General features: G+C 36.0%; 1 protein-coding gene across 3 annotated transcripts in view; it reads right to left on the bottom strand.

Moving 5' to 3' along the window:
• The window catches only part of RAB3GAP1 (RAB3 GTPase activating protein catalytic subunit 1), a gene marked incomplete at its 5' end in the record, with an annotated part of 125,587 nt that overhangs the window by 17,447 nt on the left and 83,940 nt on the right, over nt 1-24,200 (bottom strand). For all 3 annotated transcript variants that reach the window (XR_014326259.1, XM_082840627.1, XM_082840628.1), the window contains 8 exons: nt 2,768-2,995; nt 6,707-6,844; nt 16,133-16,504; nt 17,327-17,381; nt 18,627-18,799; nt 20,215-20,304; nt 22,185-22,354; nt 22,761-22,853. Coding sequence is in view for 2 of the 3 variants with exons in the window: in XM_082840627.1 (XP_082696753.1) it covers nt 2,768-2,995; nt 6,707-6,844; nt 16,133-16,504; nt 17,327-17,381; nt 18,627-18,799; nt 20,215-20,304; nt 22,185-22,354; nt 22,761-22,853 (1,319 nt within the window). The remainder of the gene's footprint in view (nt 1-2,767; nt 2,996-6,706; nt 6,845-16,132; nt 16,505-17,326; nt 17,382-18,626; nt 18,800-20,214; nt 20,305-22,184; nt 22,355-22,760; nt 22,854-24,200) is intronic.

Below are 24,200 nucleotides of genomic sequence, written 5' to 3'. Positions count from 1 at the left end.
ATATAACCTTGTATTAATACCTTTTATGCTGCCCTTAATTCACTTATATCTTTATCTATTTTATGAACTGGTCTGATAATTTTAAATGGTATCCTTTGCTTACCACTTATTATCTACGTAACAGTCAATGATTTCATTCTACTTTCCTCCTTCTCTCTTTTTCCATCCCAACTTTTATAGCTGCATTCTCTCTACTTTGCCCTAATATACAGTTTTTACATATTCTTCTTCTACCCATGTCCCCATCTAGTTTTAGTCTTAGCTCTAAAATTAAATAAATGAAATGCTCATCCATAAGCCCTTTGCCAAAATTTCCCTAGTCATCTCTTGGTTGGGTAAGTTCATCCTCCTATACTATATTGTTCAATAAGGCAGCCACTAGCCAAATGCAGCCATTTAGAAATCCAGTTCCTATGTTATACAAGCCACATTTCAAGTGCTCATTAAAGCCACATATGGCCAGGGGCTACCATTTTGGACAGCATAGCTATAACCATTCTGAACACTGCAGGAAGTTCTATTGGACTGGGGCAGCTGTAGTGGACTCCTCAGGAAGGGCACACGTATACAGTTATTTGGGCAAAAACTCAGAGAAAACATTTTTTATAGCCTTCACTACCTGGACATCTTGGTGGAATGTAAAATCTTTAGTGTGTATTTTTTCCTTATACTTCTTGAAAACTGCTCCACACTGCCCTGCTGTTGAGAAATCTGACAACTATCTCGTTCTCTTTCCCTTGTAAATTATTTTCATGTTTTTGCCTGCAGGGTCTGAGTTTCTTATTTTTGTTTTTTAAATATTTAAGGTCTAGTAGTATTACAGTGACATAATTTGGAGTTCACTACTCCTAGTCAACTTTCCCCTGTACCCAGTGAGCCCTTTCAATGTGTAAATTTGGGTTTTCTTTCATAACCAGAAAGTTTTTCTTAAATTGCAGTTTTAAGTATTAGTTCTGTTCTAGTGCTTTGATTTTTCTGCTTCAAGGACTCTGATAAAATGAGTATTATTCCTACTTTTCCTATCTTTCATTTTTACTATTTTCTCCCCAGTCCCTTTACTCCTTTATCTCATTTTCTTTCTCTTGGCTGTTTTGCTGCTTTTCCTCAATGCCTTTTATTAAATTTAAATATGAACCTATTCTTCTGTGGGTGCCATATAATTTAGTCTTTGTTTTTGATATGGTTATCTTTTTCTTATACTTCTATCCTGAGTTAAATCAACAGTAGTTTCATTTCTTTGTGGGGTTTTGGATTCATTTGTGCTCTTGTTTTTAGTATTTCTAATTAAACATGATTTTTCATATCCCCCATGCTTGTTTGAGAATATTTGACTCAGTTTGGACTGTTATGTTACAATTTTCTTCTGCTTTGTGGTCAGTTTTCTGGGAAATGTTTTTTTTTTTTGGGTATGCGGGCCTCTCACTGTTGTGGGGTCTCCCATTGCAGTGCACAGGCTCCGGACGCGCAGGCCCAGCGGCCACAGCTCACGGGCCCAGCCGCTCCGCGGCATGTGGGATCTTCCCGGACCGGGGCACGAACCCATGTCCCCTGCATCGGCAGGCGGACTCTCAACCACTGCGCCACCAGGGAAGCCCTGGGAAATGTTTTTATTAGCTGAAATGATCCAATTTGTGCTTTCTGTTTTTTATAGTAGTTTTATATAGATGTGGTCTGCTCTTTACTATTATTGGTCATGTCACAGTTCAAAAGTGCCCTCTTCTGCATAATTTCTTTAATGGATGGCAGGAGATGAGGGAGGTTGATATGTCTTATTTCTTTCATTCCTACAGAATCTTTAATCTTCCCCTTGTTTCCTTCATTCCCATCAATGCTTTATCTCTAAGGGGTATATCATTCCTACTTATCTACCTGGTTCTTCCTAAGGCAGAGTCTCTCTGAATGTCCACTTCTGGTCCTGCTTACTGTCAAGCCACTTCCCTGTAGCCAGTGCTGTTAACTCTCAAGCCCTACCTGTGTTGAGTATTTTGACACTTAGTGTTAGGAGCAGTCTTTCTGGAGTGACTGGGCTGCATTTAAGTCTTCTGTATCCCTCAGCATTTCTTCTTAAGACTCCCTGTCCATACTCTCTACACCCACAGGCTTACAATGGTGGGAAATCCACTGGAATCTGGCTTATTTCTCTACTTACTTAGTTAATTCAAAGATCACTGTAATCTCTAACTGTAGTAATGCTGACAGCATGGATTTCTGTACTCTACTTAATTTCATGGGGTTTTTTGGGAGTTGGGTGGGTGGAAGGGTATGTGGGACAACTTGATATCAGGTGGCTGCCAATATTCTCCAGAACTCCAATGTTTTTTTAATAATTGCAAAGCAGTCTACTAAATGATATATCATAATTTATTAAACAAAGCCTTATTTTTGGAAATGTTGGCTGTTATCTACTTTTTCACTATGAAACTTTTTGAACATCATTCTTGAACACTGATCTTTATGTATCTCTCATTATTCCTTTAATACATTTTTTTGGCAGTAGAACTGCTAAGTCAAAAGACATGATCATTTTTAAGGCTTTTGACATATGCTGTGAGATGGTCCAATGGTAAACATTCTATGTAAAATATGCATGTCTTATCCTTTGGACTACCTGTAACCAGTTCTAAAATCTTAAATGTGAATATTCAATATGTAAAAGGTTCATTACATTTCAATGCTTTGCTTCTCAAGTATGTCCAAAGCTTTCATATCTATCATAGATTTTAAAATACTAGAACAACAATTAGCAGTATACTCAAACATCAGTTACCTTTTCTGCTTCCCGTGTATCATCAAAGAGTCTCCTTTGCCTTCTAGCGGGAACTGGCTTAGCTGTTTCCCAGGCTTCTACCCACATATTGCTTGGAATCTTCATTCGGGCGCTCAGTTCTCCTTTCAGAACCATGTTGCCCTTTTCATCAATCACTTCCTCTTCAATGTAATCCCGGGGTGAGTACCACCTCACAAAATCTTCCAGAAAACAACCTGGATTAGCTGCCTAAAACAGACAAAAAATTCAGCAGAATCAAATAAAAATCAACAGTTATTGATAAACCTGTTTTCAAAAATCATACTTTCACTTTCACAAAAAGACCAATCTTTACAAAATCTAGTATGTGACGAGTTACAATGTCACCTTTAAATCAGGTCAGATGTTAAAGCACCAAAAGTACTTTATTTTTGCTGCCCCCATTTTAAAGAAAAAGAAAACGTTTTCATTTGATGAATTTGGAAATAAAAATTTGATGTAAAGTGAAAATAAATCTCAGACTATAAGTTATATAAGTTAATTTAAAATTATAGTATAATAACTACTCAATACTTAGAAAAGTATCAATAAGCTCAAGTCAAGTAAATTAAATAATACACAATATGATCAGAATAATAACCCAATGATGGAAAAGTTCTGCTCTTTTTTTCCTCGATAAGTCAATACTGATACTGCAATAAATATCAGCTAACCTCAAAAATGTTCTATTCAACCATCAAACTCTCATGCTTTATATAACAAGTTACCATTACATAAACTGCTTTTGTGCCATTAAGGAATTGGAATTAAAATGTGCTTTTGTGCCACTAAGGAATTGGAATTAAAATCACTGTTTTTCAGGCTTCTGAAACCAAACTAATTAAAGTTTTATTTAGTGGATAATTCCATAGAATTAACAATGATGCATGCCAAAATCCTTTAAGTACTTCTACATTTAAGCCTGAAAAAAAAGGGAGAGGCTTTTACAGTGTTAGTGGTAAGGCATGGAGGTCTTTTTGCCAGTGCCCAGTAATATATTAGTAGAGTATTAAGGATGGGCATATATATCATCCCCTTAATATTCAAAAGATATGTGTACACATGTTAAACACATACCTTTTTGGTTGTAATTCTCTACCACAACATATTCATCCTGCTATGAGTACTATATTTAATTGCCTGAAACAGTAAGTGATGTAAGCATTACTAAAAAGTGTTAAGCATTATGGTCATTTTCTTTCTTTTTAAATTAAATTAACCTCACACCAAAATGAAAACCAACATGATGAGAATGGTTAGTCTTAAATTTGAAGAGCAAAACTACCAACTTCTCCTTATTGAGCTTACTGGCTGCCAGTATAATCATCCCCACCAATATTAGGAAATCCCCAAAGGGATGAGAAATCAGGAGGGTTCTTAACTGACAGCCAACAACATAAACTTCTAAGGGCTATGGCATCACAGCAACAAAAAACTGCTGTGAACTGCAATGGGTCAAGATTACTGCATGATTCAGGATTCATGTACTAAGACTGGATATTAACCAGGCAACACCACACCCTCATGAAAACATCTCAGGAAACTAGAGAGATAGGCCTTGAGTGAAGAGAATGAACCTAAAAAAGAAAACAAGACTGAACTCTTGTACTACAGAATGGGTTAAAGAAAGACAGTTCACACCAGAATTCTTCCTTCTGGTTGTCTTTATTATACCAGACAGAACATAGCGCTACTAGGAGAGGCTCAAGACTCACTTCAGCTATGGCTGATCTTCTTTCTACTCTTACAGGTATATACTCCAAGGGAATGCTCGAGAACAGGCCCTGTCCTTCTGGAACTGTGCAGTGTAGGTGCCTCATGTACCTATCAGCATTTATGCAAAGCTCTGGGGACTCTCCCATGGCCCCTAATACCAAGTCATCCCTATACAAAAAGGGAAAGGCAACCATACCTATTTTAGCATGACTACGTATTTCCTTAAATATATTATCTGATTCCCACATATGGGCAGATGTGTAAGTTGGTTATTTGTCATATAATCTATTTTCTGGTTAAAACAATGTTATTGAAGAGATTTTTACATTACCCAGGTTAGTCCAAAAGAGTCTAACGAACCACAGTTTTGCTGAAGCACCGTGTTAAAGGAATTATATAGCACCTTGAGGAGCAAAGGTTTCTATGGGGAAAAGCTTTTACAGCTCCAATTTGGAATTTCCTCCTATACATGCTTCTACAAGGACACTGCAGCAGAAGAGGGACAGATGAATATGAAGGCAGCTAAAGGTCAGGTAAAAAAAATAGCTGCTATGGAGGCCAGTACTTCCTACTGTGCACACACACCCTAAGCCAATTCCCTCCTCTAACTTTTTGATTTAACACATACCCTGAGAGCCAATTGGCTTCTCTTTATCCACTGTACCAACTATCTGCTTTAAAACACATCTCTTTTTCTTGCCTCACAGCAGAATAGAACTCAAAGATTTTCTGTATCTTTCTAATCTCTATGGAAAACATGCAGCTCTTGAGAGGTTTACTGAAGATTTCTTCTTTTAGGAAAGATGGGGGAAACAAGCAGGGAATAAAAAGACTCCCTTTTATTGTCACTCTCTGCTAGCAGGGAAGATGAAAGTAGCATAGGTTTTCACGGGGTGTTTATGTTGAAATATCAAACTCAGGCTGGCCTACCTAGCACAAAAACAGGACTGAGTAGGAGCTGTGGGATGAAAAAATGGAGGCCATCACAGGTAGCAGTAGGTTAAGGAAGAAAGTCTGGGCATGGGAGACAGTTCAGAGTATCAATAATAGGAAAAGGAAGCCCTGTGGCCCACTGAGCTACCCATTTTTTTTTTTTTAAGGTACATGGATTTGCCTCTGCTTTCAAAAATAAATGATCCAGAAAGACTTTCTTCATCACTTGGTTTTTAAATTAATAAGCTAAGTGTCACCATTCTCTGAATCCTTTGTGTTCTAGATACAGGCCTGTATCTAAGCCTAAAATATTCTTCTCCAGGTAGCAAATGCCTATTCATCCTAAACTGTGATGCTTCTGAAAAATTCTCCATGACCTCCACTCAGTACAGTCAGTCACCTTTTTGACCTTGCTCTCCTAAGAGAACTCATCACATAGTAATTATTTACATATCTCCTCCCACAACCTCAATAGATTGTAACTGAGGATAAACATTGTACTTCTTAATTACCTAATCACAGTGCCTGTCACAAAGCAGGTAACCAAAGGTTTGCTGAATGAAGCAGCCTATGTTAAATCCTAAGGATTTCTAAAAACCTTGCATTAAATTGACTGAACATACCTAAAGGAAGAAAACTTCCCAATCCTCATATAGAAATGATTCAGTTCTCAACTTCCAACCATTATTCAAAGATTATTCTTTTCAGACTTCCCTGGTGATGCAGTGGTTAAGAATCCGCCTGCCAATGCAGGGGACACGGGTTTGAGCCCTGGTCTGGGGTGATCCCACATGCTGCAGAGCAACTAAGCCCGGGCACCACAACTACTGAGCCTGCGCTCTAGAGCCCGCACGCCACAACTACTAAAGCCCACATGCCTAGAGCCCGTGCTCTGCCACAAGAGAAGCCACCGCAATGAGAAGCCCATGCACCACATCAAAGAGTAGCCCCCGCTCACAGCAACCAGAGAAAGCCCACGTGTAGCAACGAAGACCCAACCAATGCAGCCAAAAATAAATAAAATAAATTTATTTTAAAAAAATAGAATCATTTTCTTAAAAAAGATTGTTCTTTTCTTTTTTAAACTCAAGAAGCAAGTTTGACTATGACCTTTAGGGGATGGAGGTAGGGTGTTGTAACTACGAATGAAATTTAAACATTTAATAAAAAAAAAAGATATGCAGGCCTTTACACCACTTTACAGAGTGACTTTCACAGCTTCATCCCAGAATAGCTCAAAATAGACTCCCGAGCTCTGATAACGTGACCCACCTTAAAAGACTCCATATCTGAGAGCAGACAGGCACTCTGCATGCGTGCTCGGAGGTGAGCCCCTTCTGCCGATGTACCCAATTTAGCTAGAACCTCCGACTGCTCTTCTAGCAGATCTTCTGTCATAGGTGCTGGTTCCTGCGAAGCACAAAAGGACAAAGCTCGTGAATAGCTTTTTTTAGAGAAAGCAGAACTATAAAAATAGAACAAAGACAACAATTATTTCAGCTATAGCAGTCACAAGATATGTATTTAAAAGAATTCAGAGAAATTTGCAAGTTTTCTGGAACCTACATGAAAAAGTAACAAGAAGAATAAGTATGACTGTCAGTGCACTGCCCCCCACCCCGCCCCGCCAGCCAACAGATAAGATTATCATGTTTCCTTGACCATAGCTAAGAGAGGAACTGGATGCACGGAACATCTTCCTGCCTATTAATGATAAAGAAATGAAGTCCTAAGATATTTTTATGAATGCCATTATTAGTTGCAACAAGGTTTTTATTATACCTAGTAAGAGAAGAAAACTGAAAAGAATTGAACCCCAAATAACTATATTTTATGCTGGAGGAGTAGCTTTGAGTTTATGTTCCAAACACATTCAAATTACCAATTCCCACAAGAAGTTGTTTTTTACTTTGGGGAATCAGAGACATTATATATTTTAATGGTAACCCCAAATAAAACAGCAGCTAAGGCAAATCTAAAGGAAAATACAACTGTAGAATCATTAAAAGAGAGACAGAAAACATTTCAGAACTGTTCAGGGGGGCTTAGGAAAGTTCTCTGAGAATTGATTCCATTAGATTTTATATTTGAAATATGAAGCACTCAACACAACCCAGAGACTAACCAAACAAATCTTGCCTGCTTTGTTGTTAAAGCCAGAAAACCATGAACTCCTTTATTCCTAAATAGGATAAGACCTAGCAGAAGTAAGTGTCTTGTCAATAAATAGATTCCTTCTAGATTTCAGGAGCTTACTATAAAAGCAAGTTTTCTTAGCCTCAGTACTACTGACAGTTTAGACTGGATACTGTCGTGGTGCCTGTTCTATGCATTGTAGGATGTTTAGCAGCATATCTCTGGTCTCTGCCCACTACTGCCTGTAGTACCACTCCACCTCATGACAATCAAAAATGTTTCCAGACCTTGCCAAATACCCCTGGGAGGCAAAACACACTCCCCAGTTGAGAACCACTTCCACAGAGATAAATAATTTTTGCAGATATCTGTCAGAAATAAAGTAGAAGCATGGTAAAGGTATGGCATTCAAAACACAGCAACAAACAAAAGAAAGTAACTTTTTTCTTATATCATTCTCATTTTTGAAACAAACCTACAAGGGCACTTACAAACAGTGCTGGAGAGAATATAAATCTTCCCAGACAACAATCTGGAAATCAATACATGGCAAGCATTTATGATCATGCCCTCTGACCCAAGAATTCCACTTCTAGAAATATCACTGTAGTATTATTTATAACAGTGTGAAAATTGGAAAGAATCTGAATGTACAATAACGGAAATGGTTTGATATAGGAAAAAATGGGGAGGAACTACTTTAACAGTTTATCTCTGGATTATGGAAATACGAGCTTTTGTTTTGCTTTCTCTACAATGAACATGCATCACTTTCAAAGTCTCACCCTGATACTTGGGGTTGAATAATAATTGGTAAGACAGTATGACAGACCGGTTAAGAGTTTGGGCTCTAGAAACAACATGCCTGTATTTGAATCCCAGCTGTATAACCTTGGGCAATTACTCCAGCTTTATGTGACTCACTGTTGTGAAGAATAGATCCTAGCACAAGCTCAATAAACACTTGCAATTAGAGACAAAATACTTAGGTTGTATTTTAAGTTTTTTACTCTACTTTCCCTATGATATCAAAATTCCTCAGATTCAAAAATAACATGAATCTCCAATGAAGCAGTATACTCAGGAGCAGAGGCCCTCATTATTTCCATTAAAAAGGAACTCCTTTTCATTGTCCTTTAGCCTCCTGAGGGAAGGGAGGAGATACTGAAAGGATACTGACTACCCCTCCCACCTGGGAACTCTGGCCAACTGTAAGTGAAAAACTTGATTAAGAGGAATACAAGCAGCAAAGAGCATGAGGGCCACACATTCTTATATGTACCATTTCTGAATATGACCAAAGCTTTCTCATACACATGATCTCATCGCTAATCACTGAGAAGTCATCAGTGCATTTTACATGTGGTGAAACCGAATGCAGAGACAGCACCTTGCCCATCATCATCGAAGTGGCAAACTCTCAAGTGGCAAACTGAAGGGAGAATCTAGGACATCTATCTAACGCTGGCTTTGAGAACTATTAGTTTCGATCTAATCCACTACCTAAGAACTCCTGCTTTAACAGATTCTCTACAAATTTCTCTTCTAGCCCCTGCTCTAAAATGCTGAGAAAAATTTTTAAGCCTTTCCTAGCCATAAATTTTAGGTTGACCTAAGTCTACATGAAAGGAATAAGGGAGTGTATTTAAATTCTTAGAAGTAGGACCTATATACAGTCTTATTATTTACTTTTTCTTTTTGGTGAAATGGCAATGGATTAACAGCACATTTTAAGCTAATTTCTGAAGTCTGAAATTATAATGGTTTCAACTGGGATCATTTTGAATTCCAAACATTTTCTATACGTACATATACAATGGTTATAATTCAAATAAGATTAACTTTAAAGAAAGTAAAACAGATTAAAAATTTGCCCCGATTTACCTAAAGGTAAGACAAAAATTAATTTCTAAATACATAAGATGCATGTTGAGAGAAAAGTAAGTTTAAATTATTCCAGACTTGGATTACAAATTTGAATGTGGAAACTAAAGCATCTGAAATAAATGAGGAAGACATAGCATTCTGAAGAAAAATAAAGCTTGAGCTTCCAGAACAACTTCCTCTGATTCTTCATTAACCCAATCAAACCAACATATATGCAACAAGTTCATTAAAAATAGTGAGTACTGTTAATTAAAACTTGGAAAAAGAAAGCACATAAAATATTAAACTTCACTGAACACTTACATGCCAATTATCTTTAAATATGATATGTAATTTAACCCTGAACAACCCAAAGTAATACAAACTATTATTGGCTTTTAAAGTATTTAATATTTGTTTATTAAGTAAATAAATAGGCAGGGTTTTCAAACTGAAGATACATTAGAACAAGACAGAAATACTTTCATTTTTTTCTTCTTGTCAACCACTGATCATATGACAAATTTTTAAACAGTATTTTTTGAAGTATAATCAACATACAGTAATTTAAAGGGTACATTTGTTAACTACATACCCATGAAGCAGTCACTACAATCAAGATAAAAAGCTTCCTTATGCCCATTTTTGGAAAGTCTATCAAAAAGTGAATAGATGAACTGTGCTATATCCATGCTGAGGAACACTACTAAGTAATAAAAATGAATGGACTACTGATACACACAACAACATATATGAATCTCAAAATAATTATGCTAAAAGAATTCACACACACAAAAACCATACTGTAATTACATAAAATTTATATAAAATTCTAGAAAATGCAAACTTTTTTTTAAGAGAGAAAAACAAGGCTCAGAAAGGAAACATAGCCTCTACTAGCAATACTAGCTAAAAATAAGGGTGGTGCCAGGCTACAAATCTAGCTCCGCTAGATTCCTACATCCCAGTCTATGCCACAAGACCTCAATACCAACTGCATGCACTCCAACAAAATTTGAAAGAATATACACTTGGTTTCTAGCATTAGAATAGTCTGTCCTAGTACTAACAGTTAGTGATGAAGTATCTAAAATATAATTACTTTTAAAATAATATAAAGAAGCAAAAAGATAAGGCCTGTCAAACAAACAAACAAAACTAATGTCATAAATGACAGCCACCTGGCAAAGAAACAATATAAGCATGGGAAAAAAAGTTAAGAGAATCCATGTTTAAAATTATCAAGCAATCATCCCAACATCCCACTGCACAATTATTACAACTGATCAACCCATCTCAAAATATGAAAACTGGTTAAAAAACCTTTAAGTCAATCCTTGCAGCCTGAGAAGCGATACTAGCCTCTTAGGTCTTATATAAGAAAAAGTCCTCAAAAGAATAATAGCCTAAAAAAAAAAGAATAATAGCCTAGAGTCTGTCATACAGCGTGAAGTAAGCCAGAAATACCATATATTAACGCATATATGTGGAATCTAGAAAAACGGTACAGATGAACCTATTCGTAGATGTAGAGAACAGACATGTGGACACGGCGGGGGGGTTGGGGGGAAGGGGAGGGTGGGACAAAATTGGGAGACTAGGTTTGACATAAATACACCACCATGTGTAAAATAGCTAGCTAGTGGGAACCTGGTGTACAGCACAGGGAGCTCAGCTTGGTGCTCTGTGATGGCCTAGATGGGTGGGATGGGTTGAGGGGTGGGAGGGAGGTCCAAGAGGGAGGGGATATAGGTATACATATAGCTGATTCACTTCATTGTACAGCAGAAACTAACACAACATTGTAACGCAATTTTACTCCAATTTAAAAAAAAAAAGAATAGCCAAAAATTGAGTACTTATTTTGGACTAGACATGGTATCATTCACTTATCATATTTAAAACTCACTATTTCATTTAGAACTCACAATTATCTTATGATTACCTCAATATGCAAGACAAACATTTGATAAAATACAATACCTGATCATGAAAAAAACTCTCAGAAACTAGGGATAGGAGAAAATTTCCTTCATATGATAAATGATACCTACACCAGATACACTCAAAGATTATCACATGCTTTCCTTCTGAGACTGGGAACAAGAGGAGGATGTCCACTGTTCAACACTGTACCTGAGGTCCTAGCCAGTACAATAGGAAATGAAGAAGAATTAAAAAATGTACAGGCCAGAAAATCAAAATTCAAATTGTCTATTAACAGATAACATGACTGTGTGTATAGAAAACTCCAAATATACTAGAAACAATAAGTGAATGTAATAAGGTTGTTAGATTCAAGGTCAATATACAATAATAAACTATTTCTACATATCAGGGAAAATGTTTTTAAATGAAATTTTAAAATACCATTTACAATATTTGAAAAATTACAAATATTATATTTTGACATAAATTTAATAAAAGATATGCAAAACCTCTACATTAAAAACTAAAAAACACTGATAAGGGAAAGTAAAGGGAACATTCAATAAAATGAAAGACATTTCATGGTCACGAGACTCAATATTGTTAAGATATCAATTCTCTCCAATGCAATGCAATGCTAATTCTAAATCTAATTTGATACAATATGAATTAAAATCCCAGCAGGATTATTTTATGTGTGTAAACTGACAAACAGTTTCCCAAATTTACATAAAAAGGAAAAGAAGAATCAAGATAATCTTGAAGAACAAAGTTAGAAGATTGAAACTACAAGATAGAAAGATTTTTATAAAACTATAGTAATAAGGACAGTACATTACTGGCACAAGGATAAACAAAGAGACTAACAGAATAAATAGTCCAGAAAGAGACCAACACACGTACAATCACTTGATTTACAACAAAGATGTCACTGCCACTCCGTGGGAAAAGGCAGGTCTTCTGAATAATGGTGTTGGAACACAACTGTACACCCTTACAGAAAAAAGAGAATCTTAATCTCTTCCACACACCAAACACAGTCAATTTGAGGTGGATCAAAAACATAAATGTGATAGGTAAAACCATAAAGCTTCCAGAAGAAAACACAAGAGAATATCTCCAGGACCTTGGGGTAGTTAATTTCTTAACAGGAGACAAAAGCAGTATCCACATAAGAAAAATATTGGTAGATCAGACCTTATTAAAATTAAAAATGCCTATTCAACAAAAGGCATCATTAAGAAAGTGAATAGGCAAGCCACCAACTAGGAGAAATTATTTGTTATAGATAGACAGACAGACAGATACAGATATATACACCTCAGAACTCATATCCAGAATATATGAAGAATTTCTACAAAGCAATAGGGAAAAAGACGACTAATTTTGAAAAAATAGGTAAAGGTCTTGAACAGGCACTTCACCAAGAAAATATCCAAGTGGGCAATAAATATATGAAAATGTGTTCAGTGTCATTATTCATCAGGGAAATGTGAAAACATGAGATACTACTACATACCCCTCAGAAAGGCAAAAATTAAAATGATTGAAATTATCAAGTGTGCAGAGAAGAGTTAACATAGCAGGCCTTAGACTATTATCTTCAGAAAGGCCTGTTTGCAAAGTTGGCCCTCGGCTGGCTTCTGGGAACCTGGATCCTGGCAGAGTCGCACCATACTCCAAACTGATAAAAATGGTTCACTGTGTGTAAACTCTTTGTGCAAACAATATGGTTTATGCTGAATACCTGCTTTCCTTCTGGGAGTCTGGAATTTTGGCACATGCTAGGCAGAGGGTGCTTTGTGACCAGACCCCAGTAAAAAAAAAACCCTGAGCACTGAGCCTCTGACAAGTTTCCCTAGTAGATAACATTTCACATGTGGTCACGATCAGTTGTGGAGTTAAGTGCATCTTGTGTGACTACTGCGAGGAGACTCTTGGAAGCTTGTGCTTGATATCCTCTGAACTTTGTCCCATGTGCCATTTCCTTTCACTTTGTGTCCCTTTGCTCTATTAAGTTACAGCTGTGAGCATGACGATATACTGAGTCCTGTGAGTCCTCCAAGCAAATCACCAAACCTGGGAGTGGTGTTGGGACCCATGACACACCAAATGTAAGAGATTATGTGGAATAAACCACAATTATTATGCATTGTTGGAGGGAATGTAAATTAGTTCAACCACTTCGGGAGACTGTTTAGCAATATCTACTAAAGCTCAAACATATTGCTACCACATGGCCCAACAATTCTACTCTTAAGAATAAATCCAGGGCTTCCCTGGTGGTGCAGTGGTTGAGAATCTGCCTGCTAATGCAGGGGACACGGGTTCGAGCCCTGGTCTGGGAAGATCCCACATGCTGCGGAGCAACTAGGCCCATGAGCCACAACTACTGAGCCTGCGCGTCTGGAGCCTGTGCTCCGCAACTAGAGAGGCCGCGATAGTGAGAGGCCTCCGCACCGCGATAAAGAATAGCCCCCGCAACTAGAGAAAGCCCGCGCACAGAAACGAAGACCCAACACAGCAAAAATAAATAAATAAATAAAATTTAAAAAAAAAAAAAAAGAATATATCCAAAAGAAAATGAGTATGTTCACCAAAAGACACATAAGAATTTTCGTTTGTTTATAATAGCTCAAACTGTAAACAACTCAAATTGCATCAGCAGGTGAATGGATAAGCAATATAAGAATTGAGTGGCACATTCATATAATAGAATACTATAAAGTAATACAATATGCATAAATACTGATTCATATAATGACATAGATGAATCTCACAGACGGTTGTTAAATAAAAAAGCACAACACAAGAGTACATAATTCCATTCATATACAAAAGAGCAAGCAAAGTATGATTACATTTATGATATCCAAAAATTGACAAAACTAACCTATGCTAAGTTAGAAAACAGAATTACCTGGAGGGGAGTACTCAATACATCTGCCTATTTAAATTTTAAAAGATTAAATTAAAAATTCAGTTCCTTAGTTGCACTAGCCACATTTCAAGCACTCAATAGCTACATACAGATAATGGCTATAGTACTAGAGAACACAGAAAATATACATGTCCATCTTCACAGAAAGTTCTACTGATTATTGCTGTTCTAGGATATTGAGAATCTTCTATATCTTGATATGGGTGGTAGTTACATGAGTTTTTATTTTTATATTTTTTATTTTTCTGAGTTAATTTTTTTATTGAGATATAATTGACATATAACATTCTATTAGTTTTACATGGGTTTTTAAATATGCAAAAACTCACCAAGCTGTACACTTAAGATTTGTGCACTTTATTTAGTTATAATTAACTCAATAGATAAGTAAACAAATGTTTTAAAAATAACTAGGAGAAAACATACACAATGTATATAACAGAGGATTTATATCTAATATATGAAGGACTCATATAAATCAATAAGAATAGGACAGCAACCTAAAAGAAAAATGGAATGCAATTCACAGGAAAGGATGGCATAAACATATTAAAAGATACTTAGGTTCATCAAAAATCAGGGAACTACAATCTAGAACACTGAGATACCACTTTTGCCCATCGTATTGGCAAAAATTTTTTTGACTGGTAATGTCAATTAAAAAAATTAAATTAAATATGAATACAAGTAACGTGAGTGCAAGAACCTTACTATATAGTTTGCTACTAAAATCCTAAGGCCTAGGACAGTGGTTGGCATATATTAGACACTCAATACATATTTATGGAGGAAGAAAGTGTAAAAGGGAAGTTGGGGAGAGAATGTTATTCCCTTACTCCTATATTCATCAATGACAGGGTATAAAATAGGTGCAGCCCTTTTGAAGAGGAATTTTATAGCATATATATATGATTTTCTAGAAATTCCATTTCTCATTTCTTCCTTAGAGAAACACTCATATGTGAACAGATAATATATGAAAAACTACAAGAATCTGCTACATTACTGTAGCACTGTAATAGCAATAAGCTGCAAATAACATTGTACATTAAGAGGGTAATGGTTCAATAAGCTTATCACTCTTCCATGCCATGGAATATTACACAGCAGTTAAAGAGATGAAGTAGATCTACATGTAATGACATGAAGAGATCTTCAAGACACATTAAGTTAAAAAACTACACACCAATGCACACATTTTTAAAAATCCACAAAACTATGTATCATATGCATACACATACATATATCAAAGCATAGAAACAGGTATAAGAAATTATAACCCAAACCAATAATAGTGGTTACTTCTACAGATGAGAACTGGAATTAGTGGGTGGTGGCTTTTACTTTTTCTAGGTTGAGTTTTTCACAATAAAGTGTATTCACTTATTACCTATGCAAAAAAACCCAACAAAAACTATTGCTCTTCCTTAGGTTTTGAGTTGTTGCTATTCTACTTCCTAATGGTATAAAATGGATTCAAACTGCATATTAGAATAGATAAAAACTAATTATATAATTAAAGAATTTTTACTTTTGTTCTTCCAATACTTTTGGATTTTGTTTTTTTAAACATCTGAGTACCCACCACTAAGTTTAAGATGAACTAATAGATCACCTTATACATGATGAGCTACTATCTACTGAAACTTCAAAATATTTCTCAGTTGTACAAATAGTAGACCTAAAAGCCCCAAAAGTCAAATTTATAGATCTCTGAACATAGAACTGTTTAAAGAATTGCCTCTACCCAAAGCAATTATTTCTTACTAGGATGAAGTTATATAACCAACAAAAAATAAAACTTAAAGAACCAGTCCATGTCCTACCTGGGTCACTGGAATATATAGAGGTTCTCCATTATGTAGCAGATTAAGTTTCCCATGCTGATGGAGTCGTCCTTCTGGCTTTAAACTTGCCATCTCCTTAGGTCCTCCTTTCTTGCCACTCTCTTGTCCATTTCCCTTAAGTTCTTCAGTATCACTTAGGCATTCAAAAAATTCTTCCTCGCTGTCACTCCAAGAATCCCATGATTTTCCCACCTCTCCCTTTTCCTTATCCATATCTTTTAGATTGTCTGGCCCCAGCTGGTCTCCAGATTTTCCAGCATCCCCTGAATATGTATTAGTTACATTATCTGAAGGACTTGTCTTTCTCCCCTCATCACGTGCCTTCTTTCGTTCAATACAACAATTTAACATCTGAAAAAACATTCATATTTGAATTGTCAGGCAGGTAGTCAGACATAAGCAGGTTCCTGCCCCATTCTGGACAGGGTCATCCTTCTCTCCCCAACCTGGACACCGGTGATCAGAACATGCCCAGAGATCCTCCCTTTTGTGGTCAAGGACTGCTAAGTTTCCAGCCTTATTACAACCAACCTAGATAAAACCCACCATCATAGGTTGGCGCAGGAGCACCAAGACCTAAAAGGTGATTCAAAGTAACCCAGGGCTCATTTTGCCGTATTTGTAATAAATGAGCACTACAGTTTTTCCCACATGCCCATAGGCTTCACTTGGGTGCTTATGCGTTAAGCGCCTGCGCACAAGGAGAAAAGTTACGTAACCTAAAGCTGTCAATCAACTTGTCAGTCAAATGACACACGAAGGGACTTTCTGCCTGAAAACCAACCCTATCCCCACTGCAGGATGGCTTCTGGTTTCCAGACAGCCCGCTCTTATCCTTTCTCAGGAGTGTACTTTCGCTTTGCTTAATAAAACTTCTGCTGCTTAAAACTGCTCTATGTCTCTCGACTGAAGTTTTTCCTCGGGGAGGACAAGGACTGAGGAAATAGCCGTTCCGTCAGTGACAGTTACAGTAAAATAAAAATCTGTCCACTACTTGAATATTTTATTTTCATTCTCCACCCTTTCCCTGGACCTTGTTGTGAATGACAATGACTTAAGTAACCTACAGCACCACAATGAGAATAGCCTATAATCCATTATCACATTTAATATCAGAATAAGCTCCAATTGAACCAAGACCACATTTATATACTGTCACTGGGAAATCTTTACCTGTAGTTTCTGATGCAGTAAACAACATCTTAGATCTGGGGGTCCACTTGCTAATCTATCAAATAAAGTAATGGGAAAAACAGCTTAGTAAAATTGCTTCAGATATTCATATTTTATACTTTTTTTATATTTTAGCCACATTGATAAATCAAAACTAGGTTTCTATAGATAAGGCAACTGAGATGGACCAAATAAAATTAAAAGGTCAAAATTTATTTTATCCCCCTAGTCCATAATTCACCAACAGTAACAGCAAACTAGTGATAGCTCTCAAGCTAACAGAAACTTGAAAAAAATTTTAAAGCCTAGAAATTCACCCTAGGAAGTAGCTAGCATGTAGTATTTCATGCCTTACAAAAGAGATTATATTATATATTCATTTCTCAATCATGGTGGATTCTCAATATAAATTCCATTGATCTCCACCTCCCTTTTGCTAAAGGAAGCTTGGACTGCCCCTAGGCTAAATCACTAGGTTCCCAGTAATCAGCCAAGAGAGAATCCAGCTAAGCAGAGGCTGGCAAATGACCCAAGAGTAAACATTTTTGGATCAAATACCACTTTATATTACTTATATCATGACTCTCCTCCCTTAGTTTGAGTAGCACAGGTAAATGGGCAGTAACCTATGCAGTACCAACATATATGCTAACTAAACTCTTTAAATGAAATGTCAATATAAATTATACGCAAAAATTATAGGTAATGTCTAATACCTGAACTTATGAATTTTAAAGATGTTTTTTTCCCTCCAACTATAAAAATGTATGTTCATGACAGAAGATTTAGAACACAAATGTATACACAAATGTATAAAGAGCAAAATAAAAACATAATTCACACCTGGGAAAACCACTGTTAACATCTGGTTGTATTTCTTTCCAATTATTTTTCTATACATATTTCTATATATATTCTATATATTTTCAGTATTCTCTATCAGCATAATTGAAAGCATAGTTGAAAGCACTCTGTATACATAACACTATATTCTACTTTACTACAAATATTGTGACCACTTTCCATGTTATTAGAGAGTCTTGGGAAAAAAACTTTCCATTATAGAGACATATCATGATTTATTTAACCATTCTTTAATGTTTGATATTTAGGTTGTTTAACTTTTTTTTTCCTATTATAAATTTGCTGCAGTGAATACCTCTGAACAGAAATCGTGTCCTAAGTTTCTTACCACTTTCTTAGGGCAGATTTCCTAGAAGAGGAGAATTAATGGGTCAAAAGTCAAATTTTGCGAACAAACAAAACTCCTATCTCTAAAGCTGGAAACTGAAATTATTACCCTGGAATCAGAAAGTTGTTCTCCCATCTGAAACGCATTTCAAGAACAAACTCCTGCCAGAGATGTGCCACTCCTTTCAGTCCTCCATGGTAGAAATTGATCATACAAAGACACAAAGCCAATTTGTATGTTAAACTATCAGATGGTGCAGATTTGAACTGATTGTAGAGATTCTAAATTTAACAAAACAGAAACAAAGCAAAACTTGTTAACAACATATTTACATGTATAATCAAAAACTGTGTAGGTAGAGATTTTAATACTGAAATTAATCTATCCTACCAAACCTGCTTTTATCGTATGTCTAATACATTATTGCCTAAATTGTTCTTAGGCAGCTCCATGTTTTCAAGATCTCTGTAAGTATCAAAAAGTGAAGCTATAGTTTAGTGAGCCTAAAGTTATAGCCTTCAATTTCTTCTGTGGAATCTTTAAGATATATTCCAAATTTCATGTGTTGTTATAAAAATCTTTTAATTACAAATGAGTACCCACTTGTCAAAATCAAAAACATAAAATCAGAACTGTATAAACTGAAAATGTAAAGCCTACTTTTCCTCCTCAGTTCATGAAATCACTTCCCCAAAATAACTATTGTTAACTTTGATATATCTGCATACCTGTCATTTAAATTCTCATTTTTCAATTTATCAAAGACTTGAAAGAGGAAAACATGAAAATTCTACTTCATTTTACATGTTACTTCATTAAAGAATTTTCCACTCTCTGTCCAGTTTTGAAATACAAAGAAGAATCTGCTGCAAAATTTGATGATTTATGAAAAGTGTAAAATGAAGGCAATCCTATAACCATGCACAATATATTTGTTATTTTTTTCAGTTTCCAGAAAAGTTCTTCTACCCAAAATATATATCTATGCCAATATTCTACAGTAGGGCATTGTCTGAATGAAGGCCATGATATCATCTTCACTCAAGTTTTACTAAGGTGATTTTTAAAATAAAAAGATCCCTATTTCAAAACAGAGAAAGCTTTATAGTGAGTGCTAGAAAATTTTCACGTTTTCCTCATCCAAGTCTTTGATAAATTGAGAAAAGAAAGCTTAAGTGACAGATGTAGAGCTATAAAACTGTTTACAGTAGTCATTGTTGTGAACTAGATTTCATGACTGTTGCTAGAAATATAGCAAAACCCCTAGAAATTCAATGCATTTAAAATATTTTAGGGCTCCCCTGGTGGTGCAGTGGTTAAGAATCCGCCTGCCAATACAGGGGACAGCGGTTCAAGCCCTAGTCCAGGAAGATCCCATGTGCTGCAAAGCAACTAAGCCCATGAGCCACAGCTACTGGGCCTGCGCTCTAGAGACCGTGAGCCACAACTACTGAGCCCACGTGCCACAACTACAGAAGCCCACACACCTAGAGCCTGTGCTCTGCAACAAGACAAGCCATCCCAATGAGAAGCCCGCACACTGCAACGAAAAGTAGTCCCCACTCGCCACAACTAGAGAAAGGCTGCACGCAGCAGCGAAGACCCAATGCAGCCAAAAATAAATAAATAAAACAAATATTTTTAAAAAAATTTTAATAAATAAAAAAATAAAATATTTTAATATTAATTAACTTACATATTCTTCACTCTCTAATGGAGGATTACTGTTGTCTGTTGAAGAAGTCCCATCTAACGGTTTCTCAGAAGCAGCATCAGGGAATAAGAACTTAGGAGGGAGGAAGAAAGAAAATAATCACATCTTCAACGAAATTTCTCATTTTGTTGACTTTTGTAACTCATATAAACACTGACTTTTTAACGGTTTTGTTTTTAAAATGATGAGAATGCTCTTACTGTACTGCCCAGTTAGTTCTACAATACCTCAAACATTTTCTATTTTTCTTCAAAAATACATTGTTTCAGTGACTAGTCAATTTTAAAATCAGATTTTTCTTGACTGTGTAACCACCTGGTTCTGTGAATTGTTCAGTTTACAGAATGTAAAACCAGAATCTCTTCACTATGATTTCAGGCTCATCCAATGTCATTAAATTTTTTTTAACGTTATTATTAAAAAGACAAAATTATAAAAGAAAATTTTAAAACACCCAAACATTCATGAGGCTCTGTAGAGAAGAATCATCCATGGGTTTTTATACATGAAATGCTACAAGTATGATATTAAAGACCCGTAATTTTATCTTACGAGATACCCATAGAAAGTGGGAAGCAGACTAAACCTGTAATGACCAGTGTATCCTTTCCACATGATTTCTGTTAACATGTGTGAGGGAGTGTGTGTGTGTGTGTGTGTGTGTGTGTGTGTATGTGTGTCTGTGTCTGTGTGTCTGTGTCTGTGTGTGAGAGAGGGTGTGGAGAAGTGGTAAAAAGCTATATAACTGGAATAAAATCTCTAAGGATACATTCTCAAGAAGGGGCCTTCTCTACAGAAATTTACTTTCAATCCTTTTATCACTATTCCTCCCAAGTGCTTTGTGGTACTGCTGATTTGTAATTCCTTTTACTATGCATACTTTGCCACATATTACAGAACATGCTAAACAGACTTTTTTAAATGAGAGGAACTACCAAGTGCCAACCTCCACTACTAAGCACATTTACAAACAGTATCCTATTCTCCTACCACTACGTGAGCTACGTATCAGTGCCCACATCTTACAAATATACAAACTAAAAATGTGGCTGAAAGTCTTGCTCAGGTAAACAGCAGGGATAAGATTAACATCGTTTTCAAGTCCTATATCCTTTTCATTGCACTACTCTTGAAGGTTTTTCCCAAGAACGTCTCAGTGAACAAATTGCCAGAAGTACGATTTTAACTACAATTATAGTAAGAGGAGCTATCATCTAGCAAAGGCCTGTTTTATGCCAGTGTAACAGAAGGTCCTTTAGTACTCACAACAATCTCACAGGTTTTCATTAGACTCATTTCAAATGAAGAAACTGAAGTTAAATGGCTTGTTCAAAGTCATACCATAAGTCAGGATTAAACCCTGTGTATGGCTCCTAGGCCAGGCCTGTTCCACCACCCTATACCTAGGGGACACCCTAGCCCCTTCTAGTAGTCGCTATGAAGTTTTCTCTGGACTGTTGTGAAAGAAAGTTTTCGAGAATACCATTCTGATCATGTCAACCTTCTGCTTAAAATGGCATTAAACTGTTAAGATGAAGCCCAGTGCTTCAACATGGCAGGTTACCTCCTACTCTCCTCGTCCCTGGCCACCCTCTGGGAAGTACCCTGCCATACACCAAACTGTCCAACATGCTCTCTCAGGCTTCTGCTATTCCTCTGCTTCTAAACCTTCTGTCCCTCTTTATGAAGCTTTCCCTGATCCCCACTGCTCAGAGACAGATGAACCCTCTGCCGTGTTCTCACAGCCCCTTTGCCAGAATTCTCACATGTAACATGGTACTGTAACTACTATTTGCTTTCCTTCTTTCCACTACACTAGTGGGAACTCATTGTGGAGACGATGTTTTACTCATTTTATATTCCCAATCCAGTGCCTGCCACATAGATGGGACTGAATAGATAATGAATAAATGTGTGCATATAGACATATAAAAACATTACATTTAGTTTACCAAGAGAATTGTATTGAGGACATCATTATTCAGTGGTGATTCTTCTACACCTCTCTGTTTTCGTATTTTCTTCTTTGCAGTGTGTACCATATTTGAAACTGATAATTTATGAATTGGAACCGGTGCAGGCTCTGTCAACTTTGACAAAGCATGAGTTATATCAGCAGCTTCTATAAAAAGAATAGAAATGAATACATATTATATCACCAACCTTGGCAGGTTAAAGTGATGAATAAACCGATGACTGTACAGAATATTTTAGTCACTCTTTTCATTAGTGACTTTTTACTAATACACATGTTCAGCTTTATATGGATGCATGATTGACAAAGGTGTAACATAATTTCTGCCCAGGGAACTTCAAAAATAAACCTCTTTTCAAAATATCTTACATTTTTGGTGGAAAGAACTTATTAATCACACAATGTTTTAACTCAGGGTATATATAGCCTGGAGAAAATGGTAGCTGCCTAGTTCATCAAAACTTGCTTCCCCAACATAACTCAAATTAGAAAAATAGATGAAAAGTTGCTGGAACATTTGAAAATAACTTTTAAAAAAAGAGAAAGGTGTCACCTCTTCCTTCTTCCTCAAATGTGGATCGTCCGAGAATCTCATCAGTTGACTCCTTTCGACGGCAAATTTTAAAAAACTCAGTGACAAAATCACCTACATAGAAAAAAATGTTACTCATTTTTGAAACGTAACTGAAAGAAATCAGTCCTATAAATAAAAGTACATGTCTTTTCACAAAAGCTATTAGCTAAGATATGATAGAAAAAGAACCATTCAGTTTTTCTACCCAATCCAAAAAGTAATCCTATTTAAAAGGTAGCCTTGCTTTCTCTCCATAGTCCAGGATAGTAAAAGTTTTTCCTTAGAATTACTTCTAGAATGAAAGGAAAAAATAATTGAACCTGATATATTAAGCAGTTACTATTTGCCTGAATAAGACAAATAGTATCTATTCTCATTAAGTTGTACAAGTAACAAGAATATTACTATATATATGTAGTGGTCTTCTTTCCCTAGCTGCCACCCTACTAGAATTCTGAATCCATTAGAAAAATAAAAATAAATTCTAAAGACATGTTTCTACAGGATTAAAAAATCATGTAGGATGAAGTTATTTCAGCTTCAACTGCATGTTAATGATATGCTTTGTGTCATTATAAGAAAGGGGGAAAAGGTTTGATATCTTCTAAAGAGCTTCTATGAGATATGTTTGCACAAAGAAATTAAATCTTAACAAGAACCATCAGTACTAAAATTATTAGACAATACAATATACTAATTATATCCAAGTTTGAGAATTCACCAACTAGTTCTGAATAAACCTGGAACATTTTCTGGAGTTCTTCAGACAAGTAGGAAAATCCTATAATCTAGTCATATAAACTATATGACTATAGCTTATTGTAGTATATGACTACATAATCCTATAATCTAGTCATATAAACATAAAGTTAAAGAGACAGGGTGAGATTAAGGGGCAGAAGCTTAAAATGAGAAGAATACTTTTAATTCTAAGGTCCTCTGTAATTATCACAAAAGTCAGCGGCTGAGGAATAATAAGGAACTAGGAAGAAATTTAGTGACTAAATTTAATAATTTAGTAAATCAATGATTAAACAAGAGAAACCATTTATTGAATACTCATTATAGATAGGCACTGCGTTAAATGTGATGCACATACACACACGTACATGATCTTATTTGATCCTCTTACTAACACTCTGAAGTATGTACTATTGTTACCTCTATCTGACTGACACTGGAAGAGATTGTGAAACTTGCTCAAACTGGTGGATCTAGGATTTCAAACAAGGTCTATCCAACTCAAACTCTTGATATAAACCCTCTACTATCTCCCTATACCCCAAGACAAATTCACTGATGGCAGGAATTTTACCTTATCTTTGTATTCACTATTATATAGTTAGCACAGATGGCAGTGCTAATAAGCATTTAATAAACAGCACATGATGAATGATAAAGAGCCCAAGAAAAAATGCT

Source organism: Leucopleurus acutus (genome assembly GCF_964270905.1).
Source record: "Leucopleurus acutus genome assembly, chromosome: 6".
Taxonomy (NCBI): domain Eukaryota; kingdom Metazoa; phylum Chordata; class Mammalia; order Artiodactyla; family Delphinidae; genus Leucopleurus; species Leucopleurus acutus.
Note: the sequence above shows the minus strand (reverse complement) of the source record. Positions and strands in the feature narration are given on the sequence as shown.